Source organism: Manihot esculenta, chromosome 5 (genome assembly GCF_001659605.2).
Source record: "Manihot esculenta cultivar AM560-2 chromosome 5, M.esculenta_v8, whole genome shotgun sequence".
NCBI lineage: Eukaryota > Viridiplantae > Streptophyta > Magnoliopsida > Malpighiales > Euphorbiaceae > Manihot > Manihot esculenta.
Window position 1 is genome coordinate 8,478,228 of NC_035165.2, and position 14,720 is coordinate 8,492,947.

The 14,720-nt window shown below is 28.3% G+C and overlaps 2 protein-coding genes across 2 annotated transcripts; one reads left to right on the plus strand and one right to left on the minus strand.

The window, feature by feature from the left end:
* Positions 1-1,692: 1,692 nt before the first annotated feature.
* On the minus strand, positions 1,693-3,183 carry LOC110614989 (non-functional NADPH-dependent codeinone reductase 2). The gene is made up of 4 exons (XM_021756688.2): positions 2,638-3,183; positions 2,309-2,552; positions 2,059-2,232; positions 1,693-1,966 (listed from the first exon to the last, which is right to left on the minus strand). The coding sequence occupies exons 1-4, from the start codon at positions 2,964-2,966 to the stop codon at positions 1,742-1,744; spliced, it is 972 nt and encodes a 323-aa protein (XP_021612380.1). The 5' UTR covers positions 2,967-3,183; the 3' UTR covers positions 1,693-1,741.
* An 857-nt stretch (positions 3,184-4,040) lies between these two features.
* Positions 4,041-5,559, plus strand: LOC110614987 (protein JINGUBANG). Its single transcript, XM_021756687.2, has one exon. The coding sequence runs from the start codon at positions 4,136-4,138 to the stop codon at positions 5,405-5,407; it is 1,272 nt and encodes a 423-aa protein (XP_021612379.1). The 5' UTR covers positions 4,041-4,135; the 3' UTR covers positions 5,408-5,559.
* Positions 5,560-14,720: the final 9,161 nt, after the last annotated feature.

Genomic DNA, 14,720 nt, shown 5'->3' on the forward strand with positions numbered 1-14,720 from the left:
TATTATTATAAAAATATCTATTTTATAAATAATTAATTATTTATATAAATAAATTTGATAATTAATACACAATATATAAAGCGTGAATATAATCTAAGCTTGTCATGACTATTAACTTTTATACTCAAGCCTGTATTGACTCAATTTTATTTTATTAGCATTTGATCAAATAAATATTAAAAACTAACCAATTTTTACCTCTTTAATTTAATTTAAAAAATTAATAAAATTCAAAACAAATTTAAATATTAAATATATTATAAGGATTCGATTTCAGTTAATTTTTTGCTAGTTAAATCTAGTATTAGTTTAAGAGTTGCACTCCTCTCGTTTTTTCATAAGAGTTTGATGAAGATAGAGAATCACTTTCATTACGCCCAGATTTCTTGGTAATTTTTATTCTACTTTATCTCTCGATATAAATTAAAATAGCAAAATCCACACCGTTTATTATGTTGTTTCGTTTAATGCTATTTCTTTTCAAGGTTCCCTTTAGTTTCTCTTGCGATGGTTGGATAGAGTAGCAATTTGATTTTTATATTGGTATCTATTCTTTTGATAGATCTCCGACGACTATTAGAAAGGAATTTCTTTGGAATTGCTTTTGAGTTGCTCTAATTATGTCTTTTAGGAAGGGATTTAACCTGTGTGACATAGACATTTTGAAACTGCATTACTATATTCATTGACCACGTCTCTTGCAAACTATTGTTATGTTATAAGCTCTGTTACGTCTCTTCCCTGGAGGTATTGTTATTTGTTTATTTGTTTATTTGTTCTGAGCTGTTTTTTTGCTTTACTTTTGCTTTTCCATGGGCCTTCTCCATTTCAGTGTTTTGTTGCATGTTTATTTGTTGTTGCATCTTTACTTGTTTGATTTTTCTAGGTGCTGTTGCGTTTGATTTTGTTGGCCATTGTTGCTATTCTGCTCCATTCTCGGCGATTCTGGCTATGGGTCGGTGTGTTGGGCTGGATCGATGCATGTATTTGGTTTAGTTGTTGATTTAAATAGTTTGATTCACAGTCCTAAGTGATCTGATTTAGGTGATTTGTTTGCTTATTTAATTTAGATTTGATTTTTTTTTTTTAAATTGTGTTTTGATTTTGATTTTCTATAGGCCTTCGGCTTTTCCATATAGACATTTTTTTTCTTGCCTTAAAAATGCACCTTTTGTTGGTAAAATAAAAATTCCAAATGGAGATGGACTATTTACGCTTCCATTTCATGAAATGAAGGTTTGGGTTTTTAATTATTATTTGCTGCTGTATTATTAAAAATTTATTAGTTTAGTTTTTAATTTTTTAGAAAATTTATTAATTAATTGTAATCATTAAATATTTAAAAAAATTTAAATAATCTCCATACGAAAGTTTAATTAATAATTTTTTATAAAATTGAGATATTAACTAATAAATTTTTTAAAAAAAAATTACATGAACTAAATAATGACAAACTTAAACTAAAATTAATGGAGATCTCATTAATAATTTTTTTAAAATATCAAAATATTTAATTTATTTTTAAAAATTAAAAAATCAATTAATAAATTTTCACAATATAAAAACTAAATAACAACCTTTCTTGGACTTTTTGAAGATAAGGTGAATGTATAGACAAATTGTAAAATCTAACTAGTTTATCCATACAAATAAAAATGTGGAGGAACAGAAGTATGCTTAAGCTGAGAATAAATTCATTTCTCAAAAAAAAAAAAAAAAAAAAGAAAGAAACTATAAAATATCAAATTTCTCCATCCCAAAGTTCCTCAAGTGTCTTGAAAGGGCCTTTATCTGAGATGTAATCTTCTCCACTGGATCCTTTGCTCTGAGGAATCTCACTAATTTTCTTGGATTCTTCCTCGCTCAACGTCCAGTTGAATATGTCAAGGTTCTCTTTCATTCTTTCTTCGTGGAAGCTCTTCACAATTATACAAACTCCTTGTTCATACGCCCATCTCAGACAGATCTGTTTTTATAAACACCCATCAATTAATTAATCCCCCATCTGGATTTTCAACTCATCATCACTAATCCTAAATGAAAAACAAAGATAATCACCTGAGCAACACTCTTTCCTTTGGCATTTGCAATCTCCTTGAGCACTTCATTCTCCATAACCCCGTTGCTGCCCTTGATGGTTCCTCCTAGAGTAGCATAACCTGTTAAAACAATCCCATGGGCCTTGCAGAATTCCATTTGTTTCTTTTGTTGCCATAGTGGATTTATCTCTACCTTTCAAAATCCAAACATATCTTTCACTTAATCACCATAACACTAAGAATTCATTAACACAATCATCAAAACTTACTTGATTAATTGCTGGAGGAATCTCTGCTATCTCAAGAAGATCCGATAGCTTTTTACAGGAGAAATTGCTCACACCAATAGATTTAGCAAGACCAAGTTTCTGGCACTCTTCCATTGCTGCCCATACACCTTTAAAATCCATTGCTAAAAGATCTTCTTTCTTTATTGGGAACTCATAGATCCCCGGTCTTGAGCTTACGGGCCAATGGATCAGATAAAGATCAAGATACTCCAACTGAAGAGCACTGCACACAAACACACAAACATGTTCATAGATTAATTTGTAATAATGGGTACTTATTTTTATAGGCTTCAAGATTGTCGTTTTACCGGAGACTCTTTTGAATCGCAGGACTAACAAGATCACTATGAGCATCGCTGCACCATAGCTTGGAAGTGATGAAAAGCTCCTCTCTCGATTTGATCAAGCCACGAGTCAATGCTTCAGCAATGGCTTCGCCTAGAGGCTCCTCTGTCAAATACAATGTGGCTGTGTCAAAATGTCGATAACCAAGCTCGATTGCTTGGAGAATCGCTGCTTTAATTTCATCAGAACCTACTAGAGGAGAAGCTGCTGTTCCCATGCCCAGTAGTGGCATTCTTGGGCCGCTAGAGCTAAGAATAACTTCGGGGATCTTAACCAATGTATTGTCATCCATCTCTGATCTGCACAATTTTCTTTTCTTTTATTTTTTCTAACAAGTTTACAGCAGTTTGATATTTTTTTTGTGCAATGTAGGAGACAAAATTGGAAGATTTACAGTGGTTTTGAATTAGTTTGATAAAATGAGTGGCTGTTGTGTTGTTTAGTGAGTGTGGTTAAGAGGCAATGTAGGTTAATATATTTATGAGAGATGATCCTGTTTCCGATAACAAAGTAGTGCCAGTCATCTGATTGCTGGTCGGAAATTGCTCGTGAACTTCAAGCACAAACCATGCATTGAATTTTATAATTTTGTCTCTTCTACTGGCAGGTGCATCATGTGCTTAAAACAAGCACCAGACAGATAAGCATCACTAGACAATAAGCACTGTGAATCATAAATCACATGACCAGCAAATGAAAATAACAATAATACATGTTTTAATTAATAATAAAATGAGTATTTTATATTGTAGTCCTTTAACTTTGAATTTTGTTGCAATTTAGTGCCTCGCTCATCTTTAATTTATTATTATAAAATCCTCCATCTTTAATAGTAGTGTTATACAAGAATTTCTATACATAAGAACTTCTCATCATCTTTACAAGTATTTAATAAAAATCCCTCAATTTTATTCATTTATCAAGCAAAAGTATTAATACGTAAAAGTATAAAAGTGAAAATAAAAACTTAAAAAAATGCAAGGAGAGATAATTGTATTAATATTTTATATGGTATTTTTATTTGTTATTTTTACACTAATGTATAAGTTTTGTTAAATAAATGACTAGAAAATAGCTTGAGGAATTTTTATGTAAGATTTTTAAAGATGAAAGATTTTATGGTTATTTAAATTAATGATAAGGACTAAAGTGTAATAATTTTAAATTCGAGGATGATAGTTAAAAATTACCCTAATAATGATAAGAAATTTCATTTAAACATAGATTTCAGAATTTTCATTACTAGTTAAAAATTAGCAAGCATTCCTTATAATTAACAAAAAAAATTTATACCCTTCCTTATAATTAACAAAAAGTTTTATACACTATAAGATTATATTGGACGGGTTATATATATTCGGTAGAAAGAATTCCGCTTGTAAGTGTATAAATCTGGTCTGGATGTCAAATCCAACTGAGTAATCTTGTCTCTGAGCTCTAGCTTTTCCTTAGCTTGAGCAAATGGAACTGCTTCCATGTCTGTTTCCTTGCACCACAGAGAAACAACCTCAGACCCACCCTAACGACCTTATCTCATCAGAATCATCTACCTTCTCCTCCCTTGATTCTCAACAAAGTTTACTATCTGTTCCTTCCCTTACTCCACAATCTTCTCAGCTACATCATCACCAAATTCCCATCGTCCACCACCAATGCCTGGCCACCCTCTCTGGCCACTCTTCTTCCGTTTCCTCCCTCACTCTGGCCGGGAAGCTCCTCTACAGTGGCTCTTCAAACAACGAGTTACGTGCCTGGAGACCAGACCCTTCAAATTCTGTGCATCCAGACTCTACCGACAAAATAATTGCTACCAGTAATGGAGCTTTTAAGTCCCTGGTCATTATAGGAGATAAGCTGTTCAGCGCTCACCAGGATTGCAAGATCCGTGTATGGAAAATTAACAAAAATAGCCACCAAAAGTATAATTGCATAGCCACTCTTCCCACAATGAACGATCGTTTCTTCAGATTCTTTTCAGGAAAGAACTACGTACAAGTGAGGAGACACAAGAAATGCACATGGGTACACCATGTTGACACCATAACAGCACTCGCCATTTCCAGGGATGGCTCTCTTCTCTTTTCTGCGTCATGGGACCGGACGTTCAAGGTCTGGCGAACCACAGACTTTAAATGTTTAGAATCAGTTTCTAAAGCGCACGACGATGCAATCAATGCAATGATATTATCAAATGATGGGTTTGTTTATACGGGTTCAGCTGACAAGAAAATCAAGGTATGGAACAAACATGAAGGCAAGAAGAAGCATTCGCTGGTGGCGACAATGGAGGGGCACAAATCAGCAGTTAATGCTTTAGCTCTCGATACAGAATTGTGTGTTTTGTATTCTGGTGCTTGTGATCGATCTATTCTTGTTTGGGAAAAGGCCGACACTGGCAGTGGACATATGGTGGTGGCAGGTGCGCTTAGAGGGCACAGCAAGGCAATTTTGTGCTTGGCAGTTGTGTCAGATTTGGTATGCAGTGGATCAGCTGATAATACAGTTAGGATTTGGAGGAGAGGCGAAGAGAAGAATTATTATTGTCTGGCAGTACTTGAAGGACATACAAGACCAGTTAAGTGCCTGACTGCAGCTGTTGATCACACTAATAATGAAGGTAGAGGCAGTGTTTTTTATTCAGCTGGTACCTCGTATCTTGTTTACAGTGGTAGTTTGGATTGCGATGTTAGAATTTGGCATGTATTTTTGGGTTCCAATTCCTCGGTTTCTTAGTAATTTATTTCTTTCCTTCCAAGCAATCTTGTAATCTTTTGTGTAAAGATGAAACAATTTTCTGTTACATTTAGTATTTTTTAGCACAGATATTTTTTGGAGAAATATTAAGTATAACATGGATGGAATATAATAAAATAGAGTCATTTTGAGATTTCTTATGAAATGAGACATAGAAACAGGAGTTATAAAAGAAATTTCGAGCTCATATTGATCATAGATGAGTATGGGAATTGAACTTTATAATATCTCATCTCCCATTGTTGCTCATAAGTTCAGTGGTGGAGTGATTAACCGTTAACTAACTGGTCATAAATTCAAATTTTATTTGAAGAAATTTAATTTATTTCGAATTTTAAAAATTGAAATTTTAAATGAAAAATGAAAGGGTTTGCTCACGTAGTCTAAACTCTATTGATTATAAGGATTTATTATATTTTTTTAGTGTATATTTTGATGAAAAAAATGTCAATTAAATTGTAAGATTTTATAGTTCCTGTGAAACTTTTATCAAGATTTTATGAGCCATGAATGAGAATCATCTAATCATATGACTTCTCTTTTGAGTTTCAGGTGTAGAGAAGTAGAAGTCTCCAATACCATTAGTTTCTAGGTTATAAAAATAGCAGCATGAAGAAGATGATTTCATTTGGCTGCTAGAATCTTTTCCTCTCTCAGTTTTTGGATCCTGTTAGGGAGGAGAGGGGGAAAAAAAGCATTGCCTCCTCTTTCTCCTTAATCCTAGCTTGCTCTTATCCTCTCTCTCAGTTTTCTTGGTCGACACAGCTCATATACTAGAGAGAATCAGCAAGAAAAAAGTAATTCCAAACTAGCCCAAATAATATATTGTAAAATTTTTGCTAGTATAGTGTAAAATTTTTTCTTTGAAAATTGAGTTAATAATCCCAATTAGCGATGAGAATTCTCAGTGTAAGAAATTAAGAATTCAAACCTAAGCCTCCTATCTCTTTTTTAAAAAATTACATATAATATATAATTTCCACGTTTAATATATAGTCGACACTATACAATTAATATGTTTTAAAGCTGATAGTAACAAGTTTCCATCTTGAGTTGACCATACATGGAGTTAAAAGACACCCACATGATTCTACACGAGTCTGGAATATTGACAATTTCTTTTAGTTGGGATTAATTAGATTTTATTAAATAAATATCAATGACTTTAACGATTAAATTAAATAAATAACACGAATTCAAAATATTAATAATTCATATTGTCGTACAGTGACTACTTTCATTTAATCTCTTATAATAAATTATTTATTTAAATTATGAGCAAATTATTTTTTTTTTTACAAAAAAAGGAAATTAGGAAATATATATATTTGCTAAAAAAAAATATAAATGTGCATGTCAATTCCATAAACATCAAAAATAGAAGATGGGCACTTGTTAAAATTGATAGAGAAGTTTAGAGATTGAAATGTTAGCTGGAGAGTTCCCAATTTCTTTCGCCTTACATGACATTAGACCTACCTTCATTTATTGTTTTTGTATATGAAAACAAATAAATAATTCAAGGTTAGGAGATGCTCCACGTTTCCTCTCTTTTCCTTTCTGCATCTCTGCATATATAGTACTTTAATTCTTATATTATTATCTTTTATCATCACTTATAAATAAACATTAATTTCATTAAAAAAAATAAATCATTCTATTTCAAATTAATCTAAATAAATTTTAAATTCATCAATTCGCTCGATCTAAAATAATTACTATATTATATAAATTTTTTTATTCAAAGTAACTGGATATCATTAGTAACAGTTGATCGTCTTTGTAAACCATTAGTATTAATATTACAAATGGATTTGATTTATATGAGAATTTTCAATATGTATTGAAATGTATGGTTAGTAATTAGTGGTTTAAGTAAAATATCTCATAAAATTTCTTAATTGTTAATTGATTTTTTTTAGTATTTAATTAAAGTGTGAACTCAAACGTGTATGTAGCAAATAAATCTTTTATATTTTTAAGTACATAATCAAATCAGTAAGCATTAATTGATTTGTGTTGATTTCACACATGATTTTAAAGAATACACAAAATTTAAAATATGTCTATGCATGGTGGGTTCACCATGTCGCCGTTGAATTCAGATATCTCTTTCAATAAAAAGAAAAAAAAAATCAACTAATTCAAAATAAATATGAAAAGATTAATTAATATAAATTAGATTTAGCTTAATAGTATAATATTATTTTTAAAACTATAAAATCTTGAATTTTTAGTGTTATTTGTATATAATTATATTTAAAAAATAAAAATTTATTATTTAGTTTCTGAGTATTATTATTATTATTAATTTAATTTTTCGGTTTTGAGATATCTATTAAAATATTTTTATCTTTTCTCTATATCTATGAAATAAACTTTTCATCCGATTATTTATATTTGTGTCGTTAAAAATATGTCAAAAATACCAAATTACGTTTTTTTCCTTCTTCTCCTCGTTTCTTCTTCCTCTTCTTCTTTTTTTAAGTTTGCCACAAAAGCGTCGGATGGTATAATAACCTTTAGCTTCCACTCCAATTCCACCCAATCCGATCCCAATTCCCTCTCTTCTCTCCTTAAAAATCCTCCATTTGATACCTCATCTATTGCCTCAACAAATTTGTCCACATTTTCCACCAAGGCTTAGCTCACGGTCACCAAATTTAAGCACTTAATTGAACAAGAACATTCTTCAATCTTCTCGTCTTATTTGAAATTAAAAAGCTAGATTGAATTGAAAATCAAGCATTTGGATTCGTTGGACTGAGCTGTTTGGGACAAGAGGCCACGTGACTTCTTGTAGCAGAGGCTAGGAAGGTCGGTTGAAGGGAGGTCGGGGATGATGATGAAATAATCGTGACCGTGTGTACGTAATTTGCCAAGAATTTGAATAAGGAGTTGAGTGAATTTATAATGGACTGTTGGTGAGATGAACCTAGCGTTGATGGACGGAGAGAAAAAAAAAACCTTTCACTTTTCATTCTTTTCATTTCGATTTAAAGAATTCGGCATGGCTCCATAAGGATTCTAAGTCGTAGACACATAGAGGAAGATCCTCAATGGAAAGGAAGGCATGAGAACCATAGGATTGATAAGATCTCATTTAAACTCATCAAAGGCTTGTTGACATAAGGATTTCCAATCCAATTTTTCCCTCCATTGATCATTTTCTATAAAGGCTTGCACCTATGGAAATACCGTAAAATCAATCCAATCTCCTACCATTTTAGGATGGAGGACTTGGGATTGAGATTAGAATTAAAATTTGGAGAAAAAGAGCGAAAATGATAGAGAGATGTGAGCAGTGAGAGAATTAAAGAGTTGATTTTAAGTCATAAACGAGTTGGTGAAAGCATTGAGAAAAAAGAGAAAGAGAAAGAAGAGGAAGAAGAAGGGAGTTTATTGAGAGTAAAATTCAGTTTTAAAAATTTTTGCTCTCGTTTTTCATCTATTTTAAGTCAAGAACGAGTTGGTGGGAGTATTGAAAAAAAATAAAAACATTTTAATATATTTTAAAAAAATGTAAGAATTAACTTATTAATAATAATAATACTCAGAAATTAAATAATAAATCTCCTTAGACGAAATCTAAATTAAAAACTAAAGACATGTGTGGGAGCATTTTGGTCCAAAAATTATCTTCCATGGAAAATAATTATAGAATATATCCGAAAGATAATATAAGATTATTTATATGATATGGTAAAACAATATATATTAAGTTCAATTTTGTTTTATGTGTACGAATTAGTTTTTTATTTTATTAATTATATTTTATTCTCTTTCTTTAATTAGGAGTTATAATATTATAATTGAATTGTTCACTTTTTATTATAGTTTTTTAAATAAATAAACCTTGGATTTATAAATATTGAGTTGAAGTTGAAAATTAGTTAAATTTGAATTTAATTTAAATTTTAAAAAATTTTGAGGAATGAAAATGGATTGTTTTACACACACCCATAACTTTCTATTTTGAGATCAATAATATTGCAGAAGAAGTAATCTAATAATGAAAACATTCTCATATGTCCATTCCACTTTCTAGAAAAACCTACCTTCTCCTAACTCTGGAGAATCCGTGTTTCTTTTGCAAGACTGAAAACAAGAGATGCCTTGCTCATTTGAAGCTACATTCATCTTAAGGGTATGCTAAGTGGAAATGAGTAAGCAATTACTTATGCATTCAACTTCTTTATGTAATCATCACTATTTTTTGTAATAATTTTATTTTGATTATATTAAGTAGTTATAAAAAAAATTAAAAAATTCAAATTTTCATTTTAAAGAGCTTAAAAAAAATTAAAATAATATGAAAATTATAGTGTTTTAACTTCGGAAATTTATTGACTCATCGAATGTCTATACGAAATATTAAATATCGTGTCTATTTTAATTTAGTGTGTTTAAAAAAAATAAAATATTAACTTCTATCTGGTCTTTTTCAACCTATTAACTCTTATTCTACAACTTCTCAGCCTTAAATCTTCTAAACACTTCAATCCAAAATCATTAATTCTCTCATCTACTAAATTTATTCTCATACATTTACTACCCTGACCCTTTACAGACCACGTGTTTAGACCTTGTTCGCCCATGAATCTTTCCGCTGTCAATAATATTAGTAATCATCTAGTGATGGTAACATGCAATGCCAACAATTAATTTACTCAACAGTAATTGAGAAATTTATCATAATGACTTGATTTTATTAATTATAGAACTTCAAATCAAAATTTATAATATCTCTATATTCAAATTAAGTGAATTCAATTTAAAATTAAATTAGATTGAATAAATTAAAAATTAAAATTTTAATATTTAAAAAAATTTAATTAATTTTAAATAAAAATTAATTGAAATAAAATTAATTTAATTTAATTTTTAAATAATTTTTTTACATTTTATTTTTAATATTCTAAAATTTCATTAAAATATTTTAATTTTAATTATAATCTATCTTTCTATATTATCAAAAATAATATAATACTATAATGAATCGGTTTAATTTATTTTTTTATTAAAATCGAACTGAATTAAAATAATTGAAATTTTTAAAAATAAAAATTAAATTAAAATTTTAAATTAATTTGATTCAATCGATTTTGACCGTATAACATATTTATTTTATGAATTATAATGAAAATTTCTTTAATTATCATATTGTAAAATTTCTCTAATAATCCCTTTTAAATTGTATTCAGTTGAAACGTAATTTTCATTATGAGAATACATCACCAACTCTATACCTAAGATGTTAGTGTGGACAAGTTTTAAACCTGATGAGCGTTGAGAAATATCTTTTAATTAGCATCTCTAATAAATGATGACAGATTTTTGTAATTCTGAATGAGAGCCCATATGAAATGTTAAGGGAGGGTGAGGCCCATTATGGTCCAAATTTTTAGATGGTATAGTGTGTTAATAAAATTTTCAATGCTTAGATAATATTATAAAGAAATCTAAAAGTTAATTTATATATCTAATTAATAAAAATTAAAATTTTATTTTAATATATGAATTTATTATATTTTAAATTTTTTTTAATAATTTTTTATCTTAAATTAAATATTAAAATTATATTATACAAAAATAAAAAATTATTAACTATTAAAAAGAAAAAATTATTAATTACTATTTAATATTGATAGTATGGAAAAATTATTATTTACTATTTACTATTTATACTATGAAAAAGTTTATTATTTAAATTTTTAATTTTAAAAAATATATTAAAAAATCTATGATATTTTAAAAAGTCTAATAATTAATTTTTTAATTAATTTTATAATTAAATATTTTATTATTTAATTAGTTTCTCTAAAATATTTTAAATTTTTTTATAATATTTAACCATTAAAATTAATAAAATTATTAATTAATAAACTTTTTAAAATATTAAAAATATTTTAATATATTTTTAAAATTAAAATATTAATTAATTAATTTTTTCATATTGTAAAAATTAGATAGTGATTTCTAAAAAACAGAGTTGGTAGCTCCTTTTTCACAAGATACCATCAGGTGCAAAAGTCAACTTCCGTGCTTTGACTTCCGTTGAGGTTAACCAATTTTCCTTTAACTTTTACCCAACGGTCAGTCGTCACAGCGCAAATTCCTCCACATCTCCTCAAGTTTGGCTCATTCCCAATTTCTATAAAAATAAAACGCATTACAATTTGCTGGTTTAATATTATCCATTAACTAATTTAAAATAAATAATTTTAGCATTTATAAATTAAAATATCGTCACTTAATGTTTTTATTTAAAATAAATTCAATATTAAGTGAATTACATAATTCAAAATTGTCTTTCAATTTCAATACATCAATTAATTTAGATTGATGTTGAATAAATTTATTAAAAAAATAAAATATTATTTCTTAAATTTTAAAAATATTTTATATCTAAGAAATTCGATTCATATAAAGAAAGTGAAATGCAATATTTACTTTCAATTTGATATTTACGCAAAGATGGAATTTGACCAGCATTGTGTAGTAGTAATTACAGAGTTGGGTGGGCTTTTTCTAAAATTAGGGATGGGTGAAGAATTATTTGTGGATTTAGGGTTGAAGAAAAATTATTTGCGAATTTGTGGTTAGACTGGCAGGTGGCAGCCGAAAAAAGAGCCTGACACCTATTTAACAGGCGTCAGAACCTGGCGCCTATTTGACAGGCGTCAGAACCTGGCGCCTATTTGACAGGCGTCAGAACCTGGCGCCATTCTAAATGGCGTCAGAACCTGGCGCCATTCTAAATGGCGCCAGCCATTTTTTTTTTTTTGTAAGAGTGGCCTGGCGCCACTTAGAGTGGTGCCAGACCATTATTTTTTATTTTTTAAGAATGGAGTGGTGCCATGCCATTATTTTTTTTATTTATTAAAATATTATAATTATATTAATTAATTAATATACAAATGTATAAATATTTAAAATTATAAAAATTAAATTTATTTTTATTGGACTGCTATTATGCTGTCGTATATAATCACAGAATAATATTAATGTCCTAATATTTTGGAGAGTTATCAAATATATTATTATATAATTTGATAACCGCTAGACTTTTCTCACTTTAGGGGAAGCTAAACCCGAAAAAGTGAAATAGGCCTAAGGTCTCAGAAACCCACTTTATTTAACCGGTCCAGCATCTTCGGTCCTGACTCAGATAGACACGGGGCAGATCGAACTGTCCGCGAGTCTGGGTCCAGCACGAGGAGTCCAGCCCGGTGATGTGACTTGAAGAAGGACAGCAAGCCCAGTCAATTCGCAGCTCTGCCCGCATGCGTGCTAGAGGAATTAAATGGTCGCCTAACGTGAAGAGGGGTCCTGACACTTCCGTACCAGCGATCTAAGCACCTTCATTTGTAATTAGATAATATTAGATATTTTTATAATAATAAATATTTTTTATAATTTTAATATATTAATATTTAATAAATTTTATTATTAATTTTAAATAAAAAATGACTGTAATATATAATTTTATAATTATAAAATTAATATTATACTGCGATTAGATATATAAAAATAATTCAGTTATAATTAGATATATAAAAATAATTTAATAATATTATATATATTTATCTAATGATAAATTTTTTAATTATTTTAATAAATTAATACAGTAATATTGTTAAATAATATCAATAAATTTTAAATTATATAATACTGTTTAAAAAAGATAAATAAAAAATAAAAAAAATAATGGCCCATTCTAAGTGGCATCAGGCCATTTTTTTTTAAAAAAAAGGAATGGCTGGCGCCATTTTAAATGGCGCCAAATCATTCTTAAAAAAAAAAGAATGTCTGGCGCCTGTCAAATAGGCGCTAGACTCTTTTTTCGGCTCCAAATTCGTAAATAATTTTTTTTAATCCTAAATCCATAAATAATTTTTCTTCCACTCCTAATTTTACAAAACGCTGAGTTGGGAGCAAAGATCGAAATTGAAGTTAAAATAATTGAAATGGAGCCCAAGACGGCTCCCAACAAGCAAAAGAAATCATTTTATTCCAATGGTTGTGACTTTTTCGGTTGCCCCCAAAATTGGAATCATAATCATTAAATTGAATAAATGTATTGACATTGGTTATGATAATCAATCAACTGTTGTGGGACATCGACGATTTAATTAAATTCTATCCTTCCTAATTGCAAAAAATAAGGTGACCTTTTCTATTTTTCTGTTTGGATTCCGTCAAAGAAGTCAAATCCAAACTTCAGCCTCATAATATTGAACGCGGAATTGATTTCTTTTATGGGAGAGTGCTTATCATCTCTAATTGCTTTGTTCTTTATTTTTATCATTCTTAACTCTCTTTTTTCAGATTCTTTTGATTCAAAATTTGCTGTCAATACCACACTTTTTAAAAAATCTTCTGTTGATTTTGATGCTTGATTTAGACTTAATTAATTTAAAATTATAATAAACAGAATTAATTAGACTGAAATTAAAAATTAAAAGATTTAATTAAATAAAAAATTTTAAAAATATTATTAACTATTAAATAATAGTTAAAAGAATAAAATCAATTTTTTATTTATCCTTAGGATTAAAAGTAATAAAATAAATTAATTTTAAAAAAAACTTGTATTGGGCTGCGAGACTGATCAGTATATTAAGAAATATTAATTTGAACTGCAATGTCAACCTCTTAGTAGCGTTTGGTTCAGATCTTAAAACACAGCAAAACCACCTGTTATTTTTTAGACTTACAGGGAAAAAAAAAAGATATAATAGATTAAGGATTAAGGATTTCTCATTATATAATTATCTCACATTTACCTTTTACTCTTAATTTTCTCGTATACTTGTTGAAATAAAAAAATATAATAATAAAATCTGAATCGCAGTGAACACTATTGCTAAAGATTTATTTTATAATTTTTTAAAATTAAATATATTTTTTTTAAAATTTAATTTTTAAAATCAAAATATAAGAATTTTTATCTAATTTATAAAGCAGCAGAAACTATAAATAAGTAAAAGAATAAAATAAAAAAAATGAGTATCTTTGTGTGTAAAATTGCATACCATTTATAGTGAAAAAATAATCATCGTAAATTATTATAAAATATTGAAATAATATAATAAAATCATATTAAATATCAAACTTATATCAGTAAAAAAATCTCACAAATAAAATTTTCAACTATCACAAAAGTTTTTAAAATTTAAATTTATTTTACAACAATTTTCTATATATTTTAAATGATTTTTCACTGATAGATTTAAAAATTTTAATATATATATTTTGAATTTGATGTATTTTGGATTATGAACTAAAT